General features: G+C 42.9%; 1 protein-coding gene across 1 annotated transcript in view; it reads right to left on the bottom strand.

Moving 5' to 3' along the window:
- Positions 1 to 14824: 14824 nt before the first annotated feature.
- The window catches only part of ASB11 (ankyrin repeat and SOCS box containing 11), a 38274-nt gene continuing 31353 nt past the window's right edge, over positions 14825 to 21745 (bottom strand). Inside the window, exon 7 of the mRNA XM_038373957.2 lies at positions 14825 to 15008. Within this exon, the coding sequence (XP_038229885.1) occupies positions 14884 to 15008 (125 nt within the window). The 3' untranslated portion in view covers positions 14825 to 14883. The remainder of the gene's footprint in view (positions 15009 to 21745) is intronic.

The following is a 21745-nucleotide window of genomic DNA, read 5'->3' on the forward strand; positions in this document are numbered from 1 at the left end:
CAGCAGCGGGGCTCAGGCGGCGCTTTAAAGGGCCCGGGGCTCCAGCCGCTGTGTGGAGCCTGGGGCCCTTTAAAGCGCCAGCCTGGGGAAGCCGGTCCGGTCTGGCATGGCATACTGGTTCCTGCCGGTACGCCGGACCGGATCGGACCGGCTTACTTTCACCTTTGCTCACATGTAACCTAAAGACTCAGAAACCAGAATGCAAAATATAAAGAACCCCAAATATGTTTTTATTATGATTTTCAAGCCTCATGATTTCTGGGGCCTGGGTCATGATTTTTAAAAGCTCAAGATTGGCAATATTACAAAATACATATAAATTACTGACGGTGAAATAATCTATTGTGACAAGTACGCAGCAGGGCAGAGAGGATACTAGCTGTTCTGCAACCTCAATCTAACACTTGGGAGTCATGGTGATAGTTTGTGCCTTGTGATGTGGGAGAGGTGAAGCAGAATTGGTTGGATTCCATCCCCCTAAGAAAATGGTGACTTTTTGTCAAAAACTTGGGGGGGGGGGACAAATTATTTTCAGCCAAAACATTTTGTTTGTTTATTCAGCTTTCCAACAAATAAAGATATTATGAGGAAAGCAAACACTTTTCACAAACTTTTGTCAAAAAAAAATTGTTCCATCAAAATTAGGGCTGTCAAGCAATTAAAAAATTTAATTGTGATTAATCACACTGTTAAACAATAATAGAATGCCATTTAAATATTTTTGCATGTTTTCTACATTTTTAAGTATATTGATTTCAATTACAACACAGAATACGAAGTGTACAGTGCTCACTTTATATTTTTATTACAAATATTTACACTGAAAAAAACCAAAAGAAATAGTATTTTTCAATTCACCTAATACAAGTACTGTAGTGCAATCTCTTTATCATGAAATTTGAACTTACAAATGTAGAATTACGTACAAAAATCCTGCATTCAAAAATTAAAATGTAAAAAAAAAAAGACTTTAGAGCAGGGGTGGGCAAGGTACGGCTCGTGGGCCGGATCCAGCCCGTCAGGGCTTTGGATCCAGCCCGCGGGATTGCCAGCCCTCTTACCCCCTCTCCCCCAGCGGCCGCAGGGACGTGGTGCCAGCAGCTTCTGGGAGCAGCGTGGGGCCAGGGCGGGCAGGCAGGGAGCCTGCCTGAGCCCTGCTATGCACCACTGCCACCCTGGAGCCGCTCAAGGTAAGCACCCCAAATCCCTCCTGCACCCCGCACCCCAACCCCCTTCCCTGAGCCCCCTGCTGCACCCTGCACACCTCCTGCACTCCAACCCCTTGCCCTGAGCCCCTTCCTGCACACCACACACCGCACTTCCTCCCACACCCCAACCCCCTGCCCCAGCCCTACATTCATGGCTGTACATGCAATTTCCGCTCACAGATGTGGCCTTCAGGCCAAAAAGTTTGCCCACCCCTGCTTTAGAGCCTACAAGTCCAATAAATCCTACTTCCTGTTCAGCCAATTGCTCAGACAAACAAATTTGTTTACATTTGCAGAAGATAATACTGCCTGCTTCTTGTTTACAATGTCACCTGAAAGTGAGAACAGGTGTTTGCATGGCACTGTTGTAGCTGGCATCGCAAGATATTTATATGACAGATGCACTAAAGATTCATATGTCTTTTGATGCCTCAATCACCATTCCAGAGGACATACGTCCATGCTGATGACGGGTTCTGCTCAATAACGATCCAAAGCAGTGTGGACTGACACATGTTCATTTTCGGCATCTGACTCAGATGCCACCAGCAGAAGGTTGAGTTTCATTTTTGGTGGTTTGGGTTCTATAATTTCTACAGAGTGTTGCTCTTTTAAGACTTCTGAAAGCATGCTCCACACCTCATCCCTCTCAGATTTTGGAAGGCACTTCAGCTGCTTAAACTTTGGGTCGAGTGCTGTAGCTATCTTAAGAAATTTCACATTGGTATCTTCTTTGTGTTTTGTCAAAATTGAAGTGAAAGTGTTCTTAAAACGAACAACATATGCTAAGTTATCATCTGAGACTGCTATAAAATGAAATATATGGCAGAATGCAGGTAAAATAAAGCAGGAGACATACAATTCTCCCCCAAGGTGTTCAGTCACAAATTTTATTAAAACATTTTTTTAACAAGCGTAATCAGCATGGAAGCATGTCCTCTGGAATGATGGCCGAAGCATGAAGAAGCATATATATCTTTAGCGCATCTGGCATGTAAATATCTTGCGACGCCAGCTACAACAGTGCCATGCAAACGCCTGTTCTCACATTTAGGTGACATTGTAATTAAGAAGCAGTCAGCAGTATCTCCTGTAAATGTAAACAATCTTGTTTCCCTTAGCAATTAGCAGAACAAGAAGTAGGACTGAGTGGACTTGTAGGCTCTAAAGTTTTACATTGTTTTGTTTTTGAGTGCAGTTATGTAACAAAAAAAACCTACATTTGTAAGTTGCACTTTCATTATAAAGAGATTGCACTACTGTACTTGTAAGAGGTGAATTAAAAAATACTATTTCTTTTGTTTATAATTTTTACAGTGCAAATATTTGTAATAAAAAATAATATGAAGTGAGCACTGTACACTTTGTATTCTTTGTTGTAATTGAAATTGATGTATTTGAAAATGTAGAAAAACACCCAAAAATATTTAATACATTTCAATTGGTATTCTATTGTTTAACAGTGCGATTAATCACGATTAATTTTTTTAATCACAGTTAATTTTTTTAGTTAATTGCATGAGTTAACTGCAATAAATCAACAGGCCTAATCAAAATATTTTGATGGAAAATTTTTGGCCAGCCCTTACTTATGAGACATGCACACAAACACAATGGAACAAACCTCAACATATTGCAAGCAAATACACATCCACTGAGGTCAGTGGAGCCAGCTTTGCCAAGTGTCACTCACCTCCCCGTGGGTCTTGACCCACGTGTATTCCCACAGCTTAACCTGTGAGTCACACCATGCAGCAGAGCTTCCCAAACAGGAACCTTTGGGCTGTGGTAGATCCTCTATATCCAGAGGCTGCTCTGGTACCTCCTGAGCCAGACAGCTTTCTAGTCCCCGTGGCAGTTATCAGTTTGCCTGCATGGAGGCCAATGTGGAGGCAAGGAGGTGGTGGTGATGATGGTGGAGGGGCTGATAGGCAGAAGGGAGGCCACAGGAGCTAATGAGGTGACAGTGTCTAATAAAGGGGCAGGGTGGGGGAAAAGGACCAAGTTTGACTGGCTGAGTAGGGGAGACTAATGGGAAGCAAACTGGGGGAAGCTCCTGCAACAGAGAGAAGCAATTCAGGCCAGGAACTATCTATATTCTATGTAAGGAAACAAGAAAAGTACACTGTTGGAAATCAAATCATAATGAGGTATTTGTGGCCCCAGTGTTTGATAAATGGTCTCTTTACCAGTCTACAGTGCAGCCTGGGTTTCAACTTACATTAGACTCCATAATCCATTCTGAAAACAGTTTGTGAATCCTGCCTCCACGACATCCATACTGCTGAAGTACATGTCTTAGGGTATATTTAATAGTAACAAAAATCATTCCCATCGCATCATACATTTACTTGGCATTTTACAGACAGTGAGAGACATTTCCTACCCCCAAACGATTATACTCCGAGTGTAATGATGAGTATACAGGCTTTTAATGAGGAGAATCTTCCTGGGGAAGTACCACCCATTCCCAGGTTTGCCTAGAAGAACATCTGTATGTCAAGGCAGGAAGGTGATGTGACTGAGGGGAAGGAAGTGGTCTTGGGAAATTGACATAAGGTGATGCAAGACCACATGATCTGCTGACCTACAGCTGAGGGTCCAAGGCCAAAGCTCCATGAACATGGTTGCTGGAACTAGAGTGACCAGATGTCCCGATTTTATAGGGACAATCCTGATATTTGGGGCTTTTTTTAATATGGGCTCCTATTACCTGACCCCCTGTCCTGATTTTTCACAGTTGCTAGCTGGTCACCATAGCTGGAACTCACTTCTCACTCAGGGTGGGAGACAATACTGATTCTTGGTAGCCTTTGGGCTTTGTCTCACTGATACCCAGGAGAACAGGGAAGAATGGGAACTGTAATCTATGTGACACACAGTTGTAGTCCTAGCTTCTGGCAAGGCATGATAGGAAATATTTTTACACACACACACACACACACACACACACACTTCTTTCCTTAAAAAAAAAAACCAGGAAAGACCTAAGTTTGACGGACTGTAGTGTATTGTGATACTCTCTCTTTAAAGTTAGTCATATGCAATCGCCAGAGCACTCCCATTGTGAGGGGTCTCTGACACATGAGGTAGATTGTAAACGGTGTACCACCACCCACAGTGCTGCCTACTGGTCAGGAAGAGGGTGGCAGGTCACCTTCCCATTTGAATTCAGTCCTGCCCAACAGTGCCCCCACCCCAGGGGCTTCCAGTCCACCACTCCTGCACAGGGTAGTAGGGACTGGGACTTCAACTAATCAAGGCCCATTCCAGCAGGCCTCTCTCAAGGCCCCTGGTGTTGCATTATCTTCTGGAAGAGGATAGAAGAGCCTAGGCTCACCCTTTCCACTAAGCTCCAATCCAGAGCCCAACGGTGGGCAACTCACTCAGCCCCTTGGGGTGCTAAACCATCACCCTTCCTGGACCACTTCCTACCCCTGTCCCTGTTAGTTGCACCAGAGTAAGTCACTTCTCTCCAGTCTCTGACACGCAGGCTCGGTCATTCATCTCTCCTTCATAGGGTCTTCACTGGTCCATGAAGTGAGGCCTCAGGCAAGGAGTTCCTGTGCAGTACTTTTCCTCTCAGAGTTCAGAGCAGCTGTCTGTTCCCTTCCACTGCCTGCACCTTCTGAGCTGCTCTGCTCCTCTTTTTAAAGCCCTGATTAGGCTCTCCAGGTGTGTGAAAAATCAGGACGGGGGTATAGAGTAATAGGCACCTATATAAGAAAAGCCCTGGATATCAGGTTTGTCCCTATAAAATTAGGGCATCTGGTCACCCTACTCACAGGGGAGTCAGTCTTGGCTGCCTGACCATGCTAGAAAATACAACATTGTCAGAGAAGTTTCTGGAATAGGTACTGGAAGGAGTAGACAAGTAAACCAAGGGGCCTAAATTTTCAGTGTCCAATTACAGACTTCTTAAAGAGGTTTGTTCTTCAGAAGTGCTAAGCACTAACTCCCTGAAAAGCAGGTCCCTGTAAAGCATCTCTAGGTAGGGACATAAAAACATCATTACTTGCCTTTGAAAGTGCAGCTACTTTCTGCATTAAACTCTTCACTAATGGCAGCTGAGCAGCCAGTTCCTTAAACACTATGGAGGAAATTAGACATTCCTACCAATGTCTGCCAGTCGGGCCCGGGATGCCTTTGTTCGATCCCACATCCACCTCCTTCGGGAGATGGATTGCGGCTCCCACTTCTTCTACGCCCTGGAGAAAAAAAGGGGGGCTAAGAAGCATGTCACCTGTCTCCTCATGGAGGATGGCACCCCCCTCATGAATCCGGCGGAGATGTGTGGGAGGGCCAGGGCCTTCTACACATGCCTTTTCTCCCCGGATCGACCGATCCTAATGCTTGAAGAGTGCTCTGGGATGGACTCCCAAGGGTCAGCGGGCGACCGAGACTGGCTAGAGCTGCTTCTCACTCTGGCCGAGTTCTCAGAAACCCTCCGCCACATGCCCACTAATAAATCTCCAGGAATGGACGGGCTGACCGTGGAGTTCTACCGCGTGTTCTGGGACGTCACAGTCTGGGACGAGTCTTTGCAGAGCGGGGTCCTCCCTCTTTCGTGCAGGCAAACTGTGCTCGCTTATTGCCAAAGAAGGGGGACCTCCGCGATTTACGGAATTGGCGTCCCGTCTCGCTCCTCAGCTACAACTACAAGGTCGTAGCGAAAGCCATCTCGCTGCGGCTAGGGTCCGTGCTGGCGGACGTGGTCCACCCAGACCAGAGCTACACCGTCCTGGGCTGCAGCATCTTTGACAACCTATATCTGGTCCAGGACCTTTTGGAACTCGGGTGTAGGGACGGTCTGTCGTTTGCCCTCCTGTCCCTGGACCAGGAGAAGGCGTTTGACAGGGTGGATCATGGGTATCTCCTGAGCACTCTGCAAGTGTTTGGCTTCGGACCCCAGTTTGTGGGTTTTCTCCGGGCGCTGTACGCCTCTGCAGAGTGTCTGGTCAGGCTCAACTGGACCCTGACCGAACCGGTCAGCTTCGGGCGAGGAGTACAGCAGTGGAGCCCCCTCTCGGGCCAGCTGTACGCTCTGGCAATCGAGCCCTTCCTCTGTCTCCTCCGAAGGAGGTTGACAGGGTTTGCGCTGCGGGAGGCGGAGCTGCGGCTGGTCCTGTCGGCATACGCTGATGACGTGCTCCTCGTGGTCCAGGACCTGGGCGACTTGGCGTGGGTGGAGGCTTGCCAGGCCATTTACTCGGCAACCTCCTCCGCCCGGGTCAACTGGGTCAAGAGCTCTGGCTTGGTGGTAGGGGACTGGTGGCAGGCAAGCTCCCTCCCACCCACGCTTCAGGCCATCCGGTGGAGCACGGGTCCGCTGCTCTATCTGGGCATTTACCTTTCTGCCACGCATCCGTCTCCGCCGGAGAACTGGCACAGTTTAGAGGGCAGGGTGGTAGAGTGGCTCCGGAGATGGACAGGACTACTCCGGTGTCTCTCCCTTGGAGGGAGAGCACTGGTGCTTAATCAACTAGTCCTGTCCATGCTCTGGCACTGGCTCAACACCCTGGTCCTGGCCCCGGATTTCCTGGCCAACCTCCGGATATTGATTCTGGAGTTCTTCTGGTCAGGACTGCACTGGGTCTCTGCAGGGGTCCTGCATCTACCCTTGGAGGAGGGTGGGCAGCGCCTGAAGTGTCTTTGCACTCAGGTCCGTGTCTTCTGCCTCCAGGCCCTGCAGAGGCTCCTTTATGGTGCAGGTAGTCTGGCGTGGAGCATACTGGCTCACGCCTTCCTGCACCGCTTCCGAGGGCTCAGATATGACCGGCAGCTCCTTTATCTCCATCCAAGAGGTCTTCCGCAAGACCTCTCCGAGCTGCCGGTCTTCTACCAGGATCTCCTCCGGACCTGGAAACTTTTCACAGTGACTGGGTCCGTGGCGGCCTCCTTGGGGGAAGATCTCCTCACGGAGCCCCTGCTACACAACCCCCAGCTTCGTCTGCAGGTGTCGGAGTCCCCCGCGGTGTGCCGGAGGTTGGTTCTGGCAGAAGTCACCAGAGTTGGAGACCTCCTCGACTACGACAGGGGAGACTGGCTGGATCTCCTGATGCTCGCTCAGTGCATGGAGCTCTCCAGGCCTCATACTCCCCTGCGTGTACTTCAGGAGGTGAGGGCCGCTTTGCCGCCCGCTGCTCGGGTTTTCCTCGACCGGGTTCTAAGGGAGGGCGTGCCCTGCCCACCCTCCACGCCAGGCCCTCCGGACCTTTTCATCGGGCCCCTGCTCCGTGGATCCGACCAGCCCCCCCGCCCCTTCACCGCGAGCCCGCTACACGAGCTGCAGCCGGTCCATTTTCAGACCGCACCAAGGAAACATCTATACATGCTTGTGCTCCACACCCTTTATGTCCTCACCCTCGCATCCCGCCCTGACACAAAGTGGCGGGACCTCCTGCCACCCCTAGAGGGTGAGGAGCCCCGGTGGGCCAGCCTCTATTCCACCTTGGTCCCGAGACCCGCCGGGGATATCAGTTGGCGGCTCCTTCATGGGGCCGTGAGCATGGGCGTGTACTTGGCATGGTTCACCCCAATCCCGGACACCTGCACCTTTTGCGGCGTGAGGGAAACCCTGGCGCACGTCTACCTAGAGTGCACCAGGCTGCAGCCCCTATTCTGGCTCCTCACAAATATTTTGTTAAGATTTTGGTTGCACTTTTCCCCTCACCTTCTTATCTATGCACTCCCTGTCCGTGGCCCCACCAAGTCACGGGACCTCCTGGTCAACTTCCTCCTGGCCCTGGCTAAAGTGGCCATCTATAAAACCAGAGTGAGAGGTTGGCCGATGGAGCCTCCTGTGACTGTGGGGCCTATTTCCGATCCTCCGTCCGTTCACGCCTCCGGGCAGAGTTCCTCTGGGCGGCGTCCGCTGACTCCCTTGACACCTTTGAGGAGAAGTGGGTGCTATCCGGGGTTCTCTGCTCGGTGTCCCCATCCAGTTTCCTTCGTTTGACCTTTTAACTGCACCCCTGTCCCTGTTGTTCATTAGTTGTCCCCAGTAATTATTTGGCATTCCAGGTCCTGTGGACCCCCCTTCTTAGGCTGGGGCGGGGGATCCTTTAGCAGTGGACGGGCTTCGCCCGCCCACTTCCCGGTCCCAATACGGCTCCTCTGCTGAACCCAATTTAAAAATGTCTGCCAGCTCTGAGCAGATGGGAACAAAATAGAATCCATTTATATGAAGCAAGAAAGAGAATCTGCGTTAGTATCAGAGTGGAATTTCTTGCCCTGTCTAAATGGACTCCAGTTATTCACCTGCTAGGTATTATTCCGTAGGGAACAAACTGATATATTACTTACTTGGATTTTTTATAGAAAACTTTCCATTGAATGACTTGCCAAATCCTTGATGCAAAAATATGATTGACAAATGTCAGGCATTAACTAGGTGCAGTTATTTGAGACCCCATGTTAAGTGTATTGTCAGTTCTGAATCTGTAGTGATGTTAAGAGTGGCAGTAACAAATAAGAATGATCTCACTCACTAATTAGGAGCCAGTCTGGATATTTGGGGTTGATTATTCTGTGACAGGTATTCACTGATGAAAGGCACAAAGCTTCGAAGACAAACTTAAGACAGTGTATCTTTATACACATCTCAGGCTGCAGACAGTAGGAAACTAACCTTTAGAAATTGCTAAAAACAGACATCTCTGCAGGATAATGAGATACAAGTAGAAAGCAAAGAAATATGCCTGCTGGGCTAGTGACCTGAAAAATATTCCATCTTACATTGAGTAAGAGTGAGAAATCATGAAAACGTACCATAGTTCCTCTGATTTTATAGTGTTTTAGAGTGATCTTCATGCAGTAGCAACTGATTCATGAAGATCAGTCGGAATATTATGTACATTCTATTACAACTAAATTGGAACACTCGTGCCCCAAACATAGTAATTGATCATTCTTTTTTCATTAAAGTTTTGGATGTGTTCATCTTCTCTGTCTTCTGTTCCAAGGCCTGATCTCAACCAATATTATAATATTAACAATATATAGTATTCCAGTCCCGGTTGCTGTAACCTTCATATATTAATCCTTCGAACATGAGGAAAAATTAACTGCTATCATGATGCTCTGGTGCTAATAACTGCTCTAACAGAAAGCTTCTGATTTACACTGAGAGGAGAACAAGGTGCAAGGTTACTGTTTGACTCAGCTTGCTTAACTGCTCAGTCAGACTAAATTGAAGTGAGCCTTTAGTGTATAATTAATACAGAAACTGTAACTAAGTGCAATTTTCAATACTCCAGCCCATTAGTAAACTAATTTGCAGCAAGTTAAGTGACAGTTAATAGAGAGAGGCCCATGGCTGACATAGCAGTAGCATTGCAGGTCATAACTGAACAATGGGACTTGGCAGAGCAGCGTACAGAAGCTTGGACACTGACAACCTTGGTTATACTCAAGCCAGAGTTATTAATTCCTTTGAAAACTGAATTGACTCAGTTTTTTTAAATGGCTGTCTCACAGATTTCCCTGGCCTCTGTTTTGTTCATAAGAACACTTCTCTCAGGGGATTGCTTATCTCTTAAACTTTCTGGTGACCCAAACCTGTAGAACATAATTCCTCAGACTGGACTGATAGATGAGAGAATCTACTTTTCTGAGCACCTTTGCATCGTGGATGGCACTCCCCCCAGCTGCAGTGAAGGAAAAATGCAGAGGCTGACTAAAAATGTGATTCTATAGTAATTTCACTGATATTTCATCAGTGAAAATCTCCATGTACACCAAACCTTACTGAGTGTTAGCACACGGACATGTTATTCATACTAGTTTTCTGAATTGTATATTCAGTAAGTTCAACTCACTCATTAAACAAAATAGTAGCAAAAATCCTCTCTGCCTACTTGAATTTTATTATAATTATTGAATTTCTAAGTGACATTTCCTTCCCCTCCCCAAATCATTCTGGATGTCATTCATTTAAGAAATTTTCAATTGCTAAATTATAATATTAATATAATTTCCTTCCCTCCCACCACCAAGTTTGATTCATGAATTTCTACAAGGGTTGAGAAGCTTAAGGCTAAAGGTATTTTCCAGAAATAAAAATAAAAACCGGACAAACAGTTCTTCGTGGAATAAACTCTATTAGATATTACACATCTATTGCAGAACATTTTTAAAAAAATCACAATGAGGAGCAACAGGTTTGTGCAAAGAAAAAAACCCCTATTTTCAGAAGAAAAAAACACAAAGACATCATAAACTGTTAGCCAGATAGATGGTTCAGTTGCCTTTTCAGACGGTCACCTAAAAGTCTGCTTATAAATTAATTTTATTATGAGGCTTTGCAATCTTGGCATGTTGCCACATGGTGATGCAGCATCGCACCATAGATATTGGGAGTCTTTCAACGGCCCTGTCAGATACAGAACTGCCCATTGAAAACTGGGATAACACAGCTTCTGTGGTGGATGGACCAGATTCATCCACCGTGGTGCACATAGGTAAAAATTATTCCTTCCCATGGCAGCTGATTCCTCTGTGCCCCAACAAGATTTTCCCAATGGAGGCCAGTAGTGGCACTGCCACTGTCCTCCCTTAGGATTTGTACTGGCGGGGAACAGCAATAATTGTGGCAGTGGCTCCATAAAAGCATTTCCAGTGGCCACTCTGAAGGTGATGCACTGAGTCAGCATATGCCCTAGATGTCTAGGCCATGCTTTCTTCTGGGCAATCACCATCCATTTTCTGGAGTATGCTAGCAATTTACACAGAGAAAGGATATGGAGGAGGAGGAGAAGACAGAGGGACTTTCCCCTTCCCACACCCTTCCACGGTAGACTTTTTTGCAGCCAGGCCCTGTACTTTGTTTTTTCACAGTGGAAGCCAGTGTAAATCCCAGTTGAATCCAGTCCTATATGAACATACAGAGAGAAAGAACCATATAATGGTGAACAGTTGAATAAACAGATATCAACTTAATTTTACATGAACAGGAAGACTAGTCAACCTGAGAAGGGAATGCTGATCACTGCGTATGAATCCAACTTGCAATATATACTGCCATATTTACACGTGGAATGTCTTCCAAGGAAATACCTGACAGCCTCTTAATTATACCCACACATTTCAGGAGTATACCAGTTTTTCCCTTTTAAACAAACATTCATACAGCGAGTTTTACTTCCTGATCCAGAAAAAGATCATGTTTGTCACTGACAAGCCACTCAGAAAGCAGGAATTTGTATATGTGAATTAAGTAACTCAGAGGTAAGCAAGTTTTCCTTGTACTCACTCATAGCCAACTGGGGCACACTTATTTGCATCTGAGATCTGATTTGTTAACATAGTACCAGATGTCAATATTGTTCATCTCCGAGAAAACAAATAAACAATAGAAACTGGCTAATTTACCACATAACTATTTTGAATAGGTGGGCGCAAGATGGGGGAGGTAATATCTTTTATTGGACCAACTTCAACTGAAGACAAACTCTGTATATAAACTCAACAGCCTGTCTCTCCCACCAACAGATGTTGGTCTAATAAAATATATGACCTCACGCACTTTGTCCCCCCCCCAAAAATTATCATATCGTTATTTGGAAAATGAAGAAATTTCACAATCCCACTTTACGCTACAAACCATAAGGCAAATACTAACTGCCTGTGATTAGCAGGAAACTTTTCCTAGGGGCAAGAGATTACATAATTGTCCATTATGGGATTTGTTGCACCTTTCCCTGAAGCAGCTGGTACTGGCCGCTGTCGGAAAAAAGGATATCAGACTAGATGAACCACTAGATGTTACAGCACAGCAATTCCTATGTTCCTGTGAAAAAGATGATTCACCCAAAAAGCTGATTTGGGTAGATGATATAAAGGATATTGGAGAGAGAGAAAATGAAAGACCACCTCCTGCCATGTCATAAGCAATACTTCTGTAAATTGTCACAAAGCAAAATACAGTCAACAAAAAACACTTACGGCATTTTTAGGCGAGGCAATGGGATTAGAGCAAAAGAAATTGGACAACATATCAAGTGAACTTCTAATACAATTTCAAGACACCATAACTTTAAATCTTGTTTTCTGATTTTTTTAATCAAATGTCTCAAAAACCTCTACCCAGAATTAAGATGTGCCATGTGAAATTTCTGGAAGAACAGTGTTTTGGAGGAAGGTTGAGATGAGGGTGGAAAACTGAGCTGATGATGGGAAGCTAGGTTCAACTATAATTATGGAGCAGCTACTACCACTCCAGAATACATACCTTCTAGAGTTGCTGCATGGGATTTGCATTCCTTTAAGGCAGGGATCGGCAACCTCTGGCACGTGGCCTGTCATGGATATCCGCTGGCGGGCCAGGACAGGGTTTGTTTACCTGCAGTGTCCGCAGGTTCAGCCAATCGCAACTCCTGCTGGCCACAGTTCACTGTTCCAGGCCAACGGGGGCTGCAGGAAGCAGCAGCCAGCACATCCCTCGGCCCGCGCCGCTTCCATTGGCCTGGAGTGGTGAACCAGGGCCAGTGGGAGCTGCAATCGGCCAAACCTGAGGACACTGCAGGTAAACAAACTGTCCCGGCTCGCCAGCAGATTTCCCTTACGGTTCGCATGCCAAAGGTTGCTGATCCCTGCTTTAAAGAATATAAATTCTTCTAAATTTAAAATCCCATGTAAATTACATATTGTATTAATTGTTGCGAATATAAGGAAAACAATTGTATAATATACACTCTGGAGCAGATCCTCGGCTCAGGTAATTGTCTTAGTTCACCTGATTTCAATGGACATTTTATATCAGCTGATTGTCTGCCTCTCTGTTTAGATACCAGATGTCAACTAGACACTATGACTCATGCTCTAAAATATGGCAGATTAGATAAAGACAAGGATAATGACACTGAGTGCCAGAAAATGAACACAATCTTTTCAAGTTTTGGTAGGTTCCTGAGATTTTGAGGATACAAAGTTCCAAATGTTAATCCAACTCTCAGAATGCTCTGGCATACGTCCTGTACCATATGAGGAAATGCTTATATTCAGTGAAAACTTTGCTTCCCCTTTAGACTGGTTCTTGCTGTTAATGGCAATGGAAAGAACATCCTACCTGTGCAAACACAGGCTATTTTCAGAGGCAGGAAAATGCATTGAACTTCAGTTGTGACATCAACGGTCTGTTCTGCTTGATCCCTGAGGGAAATAGTGATACCTAGCACTTTTCATCTTCCAGATGCTGAACTGTCATAACAATAAGAAAAGGAGTACTTGTGGCACCTTAGAGACTAACAAATTTATTTGAGCATAAGCTTTAATTCACAAAAGCTTATGCTCAAATAAATTTGTTAGTCTCTAAGGTGCCACAAGTACTCCTTTTCATTTTGCGAATACAGACTAACACGGCTGCTACTCTGAAACCTGTCATAACAATGTTAGGGAGAACAATTTCTCCCATTTTACTGATAGCAAAACTGTAGCTGAGAGGTTAAGTGACTAGCCCAAAGCCAGGGACGTTGTTGCTGTCATAGCAAGGGTTAGAGCTCAGAAGTTCCTGGCTTTTGGTCCTACATTCACACTAGACCATGCCTATTTCTCAAGTTATTTCTTTTTATCTTCCTTTGGGGCTTATATTGAAAACCGTTCATTCACAGGTTGAAAATGTATTTGTTCCTCAAACCTTTAAGAGGTCAGGATAACAAAATGAAGCTGGAATCCCTTTTCAGCTTTGTTGAATCTAAATGAGCCATCACTCTCCCCTGCTTATGACAAAACTGTACCAAAAGCCTGGGACTGAAGAAACACTCCTTCCACTAACCAACCAACCTCTGGAAAAACAAAACAAACCTTGAAGTATACTATCATACTATTAATCCCAGGATCTCCACTTGCTATATTCTAATAGCTCTGGCTCTTTATGACCTTCTGTTCACTCTACTAGTCCATAGGCTTTTCAACTAATAATGGAAAGGCTAAAGCCATAATAAAGTTTCAGAGTCCTTTCACAAAGCCAAATAGAGTGGGAATGAGAGAAGGAAGGAACCTACCACCCCTCCCACCCCACCCCCCCCCCAATGTTTCCACAGAGACTGTCAACGAGCAGCTCCATTCCCCTTTGATATTTTCATTTGAGGATTTATTTTATGAAATCTCAAAAGTTCAGGACTCGTGCAGACTTTTTGCTGCACTTGAAAGGAAAGAGAGGAGAAAATGAGTTATGTCTTTTGGCTTAATTTAAACTTCTCTAGCATCAGACTTCTATACAGTAGTTGACTTCATTAAATCCTACTTAAGGTGGCTTGTATACCACACATGCATATACCTGCACAACACCAGCTATTTGTGAATAACTCCCCCCCCCCACCTACCCACCACACACACCCCTGTACAATCAGCTGTTTGGGTGTATACCCACACACAGCGGTACAATCTGCTGTTTGCATATTTCAACCTCTTATCTAACATCAGTGGATTCAACACTAAAGTGTGAGGATATCATTTCCATGGTGACATGCACTGTGCTACAAAGCAGTTTCCAGTGGCTTCAACATATAGAGTATTGTGTCAGGGAGTTTTTTTATGTCAGCAGCTAAGTAGTTTGGTACCTATAATAAGCAGTAAATGATGTCTTTGTATTTCACCTTGGTTTAATATCTTTGTGGTAAACAGCCATTTTGTTCCTCTCTTCTATATGGCAATCATCTTATAGACAGTCATAGAGCTATCGATATAAGAGGAATTTCTCAAGTGGCTCAGGAAGATTCAGCTTGTGGACTACATAAAGACATGAGCGACCCAGACACTTCCTGATGCACAGCCGACACAGCTGGGCAAGGCTGGCAGGACCTGGAAAAGAAGGAAAAACAAACAAAACCCGTAAACATGAATTTAAAAACTAAGAATAGAATAGAAGCGAAGCTTTAAAATCAGTTCAAACCCTACAAATTCTCTTATGTCAAAAAAGAATTTTGGGGAAATCCTTCACTGTGATGTCTCTGCAAATTTACATTTTCCCTTCTGTTGTTTTTTTTTGTTTGTTTATTTGTTTGCTATACATTTCAAGGGTCCTTCTCAAGAGTTGAAATACTAATAGTATGGTGCCTGCTAGGTAGATACATAAGAACATAAGAATGGCCACACTCGGTCAGACCAAGGGTCCATCCAGCCCAGTATCCTGTCTGCCGACAATGCCAGGTGCCCCAGAGGGAGTGAACCTAACAGGTAATGATCAAGTGATCTCTCTCCTGCCATCCATCTCCACCCTCTGATAACAGAGGCTAGGGACACCATTCCTTACCCATCCTGGCTAATAGCCATTAATGGACTTAACCTCCATGAATTTATCCAGTTCTCCAGTAGGTTAGCAGTTTGAATACATGACTAAAAATTAGAGCACATAATACATTTTAGCACTGTGGGGAGTTGGGGAACATATGGGTCCAATTCACATAGGATGAAGAAAAGGTGAACCAAGTACACTTCTGACTTTTGAAATAAAAAGCAAAAGAGCAGCATTTATAGTGACACAGTCAGCTTGTTAAGGATCCAGAATGTGCCTGTCATGAAGAAATGTTAATCCCATGCAGCATTCATCTAAGATGATCTTCAAGAGACATACTTAAAAGTATAATAGGAGGAATGATAACAACCTATATAGTTAAGGAGCCAGATGCTCAGTTGGTGTAAATCAGCATAGGTCTATTGATTGCCATGGTACTATGTCAATATATACCAGCTGAGGATCTGACCCAAGTGCAACGCATTTTCTAACTCATAAAGTGTTGTATCCAACATAGGGGAATTCTATTTTAGATCTCATTTTGACAGATACAGAAGAACTAATCACAGAACTAAAAATTAATGGTAACTTAGTTGACTTGACTTGATCACATTTATAATTTGCAAACAATAAAGTCCACACCAGTGATATTTATAATTGGTGCTTTGAAAAGGCCAATTTCACAAAGCTGAAAACAATTAGAAGCCAAATCAACTGGGAGGAAGAATTTAATCAAAAAATGTGAATCATAACTGGGAATTGTTTAAGAATACTTTATTAGCTGCTCAAAAAGCCACAATTGAGGAAGAAGGCCTTATCAGTTATAAAAATGACCTAGTTTAGTGGTGAAGTAAAGGCAGCTACAAGTAATTAAATAAATAAATATGACAAATGGAAAGGGAAGCTGATAGTAATTACTATAAATCAAAAGTTGGGAATTGTAGAAAATACATAAGGGAAGCAAAGGGTTACAGAAGAAATCTCTGACCACCAGAGTTAAGGACAACACGAAGGAGTTTTTAAAGTAGATTAGGAACAAAAAGAATCCTAACAATGGTAATGGTCCATTACTAGATGGTAGAATTATCACAGTAAGATTGCAGAAAAAGCATAAATGCTTGATAAATATTTCTGTTCTGTATTTGGGAAAAAACAGATAATATAGTCATAGCATGTGATATCATTCTTTCCATTCCACTAGTATCTCAGGAGGATGTTAAACAGTAGCTAATAAACTTAGAAATTTTTAAATCAGCAGGTCCAGATAACTTGCATCCAATATTTTTAAAAGAGCTGGCTAAGGAGCTTGCTGGACAATTAATACTGATTTTCAGTAAATCTTGGAACATCATAGTTCCAGAAGACTGGAAGAAAGCTAATGTTGTGCCAATATTTAAAAACAGTAAACTGGATGACCCAGATAGTTATAGGACTGTCAGTCTGACATTATTCCTGGGCAAGACAATGGAATTAAAGAATTAAAGGAGGGTAGTATGGTTAATGCCAATCAACATGGGATTATGGAAAATATATCCTGTCAAACTAACTTGATATCTTTTTATGAGATTACAGTAATAGTCTTAATATACTAGATTTCTGTAAGGCATTTGACTTAGTATCATATGACATTTTGATTAAAAAACTAGAAAGATACAAAATTAACATGGCACACATTAAATGGATTAAAAAGCTGACTAATGGAGAGGTCTCAAAATGTAATTGTAAATGGAGAATCATCATCCAATGGGTGTATTTCCAGTAGAGTCCCACAGGGATCGGTTCTTGGCCCTATGCAATTTACATTTTTATTAATGACTTGGAAAAAAAACCATAAAATCATCTCTGATAACATTTTCAGATGACACAAAAACCGGGGGAGTGGTTAATAATGGAGAGGATAAGTCACTGATACAGAGCAATCTGGATTTCTTGATAGGCTGGGCACAAGCAAACAATGTGTATTTTAATAGATATACATCTATGAACAAATAATGTAACCATACTTTACATGCTGGGAGACTCTATCCTGGGAAGCAGTGACTGAAAAAGATTTGAGAACTGTGGTAGATAATCAGCTGAACAAGAGCTCCCAGTGTGATGCTGTGGCCAAAATTGCCAATGTGATCCTTGAACGCAGAGGAATCTATTTGGCACTGGTGTGACCACTGCTGGAACATTGTGTTCAGTTCTGGAGTCCATAATTCAAGAAAGATGCTGATAAAGGATTTTATCAGAGAGGGTTTAGAGAAAAGCCACAAGAATGATTAAAAAGAAAAGGAGTACTTGTGGCACCTTAGAGACTAACAAATTTATTAGTTAAATTTAATAAAATGTAATAAATTTAATAAATTTGATAGTCACTAAGGTGCCACAAGTACTCCTTTTCTTTTTGCGAATACAGACTAACACGGCTGCTACTCTGAAACCTGTCAAGAATGATTAAAGGATTAGAAAACATGCTTTATAATAATAATACCAAGGAGTTCAATCTAGTAAGCCTAACGAAGGGAAGGTTAAGGGGTGATTTCATCACAGTCTATAAGTATCTACATGGGGAACAAATATTAAATAACGGGCTCTTCAATTTAGCAGAGAAAGGTAAAACACACTTCAGTGGATGAAAGTTGAAGCTAGACAAATTCAGACTGGAAATAAGGCATACATTTTTAATTGTGAGTGTAATTAACCCTTGCAACAACTTACCAAGGGTCATGGTGGTTTCTCCATCAATGGCAATATTTAAATCAAGATTAGATATTTTTCTAAAAGATCTGCTCTAGGAATTATTTTGGGGAAGTTCTATGGCCCACAGGAGATCAGACTAAATGATCACAACGGTCCCTGCTGGTCTAGGAATCTACTAAATGTTTGTGAAAACTCCATTCAGATATTTTTGAGCTGTGGTCATAACAAAACAAAAAACTTGCATTATCACATTAGAAATGTTGCCCATGGCTAATTCAATAATGCTTGAATGGATTTTGTTCAAACTTCACTTGTTTTATGGAAACTGGTTCAGAAATTCTGACGCTTATGAGTACTAAAAGCATTTTCATGTGTGCACAATAAGGCTTTTTCTGATTCTTTGTTTCAGCTAAATGTGTCTTGCTTAGCTAATAGTAGAACGCACAGCAGTATGGTGAGAATAAATATAATAAGGAGTGTTTGGAGCTCAGATGTCTTAATAATCTGGGCTGTACTTAGTCAGGTGTTTGCATGTACAACACATGTACACAATTGCATGTTCAAATATATATGTGTGTGCCCAAACCCCCATATGCACACAATACCTGTTTTTGTGGGTATGCAAATGTAACCTTCTAATGAGTGTGCATTACAGGTCCCGCTCTCTGCCTGATCCCAGAGTATATGAGTGTTACAGCCCCAGCTAGATAGCATTGGCTCTTTAGGTTAAAGTGTAGTAGCTTACGCTTTTAGCTCTGGAGATCCCTGGAGTGTTAACCAAGGTGGTGGCTGTCACATAAATATTTTGCAAGCACAACTTAGACACCTCTGTTTAATAATATGGCTCCAAATCTCCGAAGGTGCTTCATGGAATGAAACAATTACAAAGGTAAATTTGTGGTTCTAAACAAGCTGACAGTGTCCCATTAAAAAAATTAACAGGGAGAAAAGCAGGGAACAAACATGTAGGAAAAAACAGCTCATATAAATGGCACTTGAGATGAAGAGGGAAGCAGCTCTGTAGGCAAACAAGAAAGCAAAAAGAAAATCTCTCACATTAAAAATAGTCATTACATAATGGCAAGGAAGGAAAAAAGGGTAAAGGAAAATATCTACATATACACAGCAGAAAACTTAGGAAGTAGAAAGAAAATTGCTCAAAAGAAGTATTTTTGGTGCCTACATTTGAAAAGAGGATTATAGGGAAAACGTTTGGGTGGAGAAGTAAAGATGCAATGAAGTGTTTGAAAGCAAAAGAGATAGGACATTTGGATTTTTTCCAGGTCTGGAATTTATTCATCTTTCAAAAGTGGAGAGCCAAGACTAAATTAATTAAAATGTTCTATAGACCACACAACTGTAAGGAAGAACAGGATGAATAGCTGATAGTGGAAATCAAAAGGATTTGTGGGAAAACTAATAGCAATGAGAGACCTTTCTACCCAGACATAAACTGTGATAGATTTAATGGAAAAGACAAATTGAGCAGTAGATTTATGAACATTGTACTTGTTCGTGCAGCCAATAAATCAAGCCACATAGATAACTCTTGAGTTAGTTCAAAGAAACTCAGATATTATGACAAAAGATATAAATGTGGCAAACCATATATGTAAAAGTGCTGTGACCAGGTTTATAGTCAGGTTTAAACTGTGATGGTTTTGAATGACTAATAGAAGCTCTAGGTGGAAACCAATCCAATAATGGAATGGGAGGGAAGGATATTAAGAGGAAAATTACATTTCATGAGTGGGTTAAAGTCACTTCTGTGCAGAGAGCCAGCACAAAGCCCAAGCACTTAAGTGGTCAAAATTGGACTTCAGTGGGACTTAAGCAATGGATAGGCCTTTTGCTGGCCCTCTGAGTACAGTGAATTTCATCCAGTCTGAGTAAGGTGGATATATTTGTTTATTGATAATAAATGCATTAAGGGCCGGAATCACTTGTGGAGTTACACTGGCATGAGCCAGAATAGACCCTGACATGGGTCCCATCGTTGGAAAGCCTACCAAGGAAGAGACCGGAGCAGTGCAAAAGAGCCACAGCCTGAGTTTCACTGTGTTGGAAGAGGTTGGAAGGGGCCAGCAGGGTCCCAAAAGTAGACAGTGCTAGCTAAGCAAAATGCATAAAAAGCTTTTGTAAACACCACTTCCCTTCCCTTGAGGTGAATCTCCCATGTGATACAGTAGGCCTAGCTAGTGAAGGGAGGTGTATTTTACATTTCCCTGCATGAGCACTAGTGAGAGTAGAGAGAGTAAAACAATGTGGATACAGAGAGGAGTGCAAAAATCAATCTAAGAGAATAAAAGGGGCTTTGAGTGGCTTATAACATGAGCTACTAGGGAGAATGGGAAAATGTGCTGGATGGACCTAGAGAGGCATAAAAAATAAATGGCAGGAAAGGTGAGTGAGGTAAAGACATGACTTACAACAACACTGCATACCAATGACATGAAAGGCAGAGCAGAGCATGAAGAGTGCATAAGAATTAAAGAAAACTGCTTTTCAATTGCATAAGGAGCCCAAGGTTGTTAAATCCTCTAAGATACTTAATATAGTGACAGGAGCGATACTATTGGGATAAGCACATCTCTGAACTTTCACATTAGTTTCTAAATGATGTGATCTTTACCCATTGAAATCAATAGAAATTAGATTCCTCATTCACAGAAAAGTCACTTTGTTACAGGATGAAATGCTGTAGAGATACAGAAGCACGACAATGCTCTAATCTTATTGATTCTTAAAGGACTCAATTCTCATTGACACTAAGCCTTTTATACCAGTGGTTCTCAACCAGGCATATGCGTTCCCCTGGGGGCATGCAGAGGTCTTCCCAGGGGTACATCAACTCATCTAGATATTTTCCTAGTTTTACAACAGGCTACACAAAAAGCACTAGTGAAGTCAGTACAAACTAAAATTTCATACAGACAATGACTTGTTTATACTGCTCTATATACACAGTAATGTAACTTGTGTATATGAACTGTATTAGACATGCATTTTATGTCATTTACTGATGCGTGCAAGCATGTTAATGAGGTTGAAGTTGTCATGGTGTGTATGCGATTGCCATGTAAAAATGAGGAGCTGGAAGTAGTAGTAGTGGCAAAATTGTAAAATAATTGAAAATTACTGAAAAAAAATCATCAGTTCTGCGAGGAATATATTGCTTTTGGATTCATATCTACAAATAGCAATCCACCTCAAGCTTTCTGTTTCCTTTGAGGAGAAACTCCATCAAAGAACAATATGAAGCCGGCACATTTGCAACGACATGTGAAGACAAAACACAGGGAAGCCAGTAGAATGCTTTCAAAGAAAGCTCTGAGTTTCAGACTTGCCAGCTTAAAACAAAAAAAGCTTCAACTATTTCTACAAGAGCACTCAGAGCTTCATATGCTGTCTCCCTTCTCGTAGCAAAATCAAAGAAGCTGTACAGAATTCCAGGAGACCAGATTCTGCCTGCAGCTGTGGCACTTGCAGAAAACATACTTCATAAAAAAAGGCAGCTGATATGCTCAAGAAAGTACCTTTATCAAATGACCCAGCATTACAGAATTGAAGAAATGGCTGAAGATATTGTCTCTCAACTTGTAGAGAAACTTAAAATGGC

Source organism: Dermochelys coriacea, chromosome 1 (assembly GCF_009764565.3).
Source record: "Dermochelys coriacea isolate rDerCor1 chromosome 1, rDerCor1.pri.v4, whole genome shotgun sequence".
NCBI classification, from domain to species: domain Eukaryota; kingdom Metazoa; phylum Chordata; order Testudines; family Dermochelyidae; genus Dermochelys; species Dermochelys coriacea.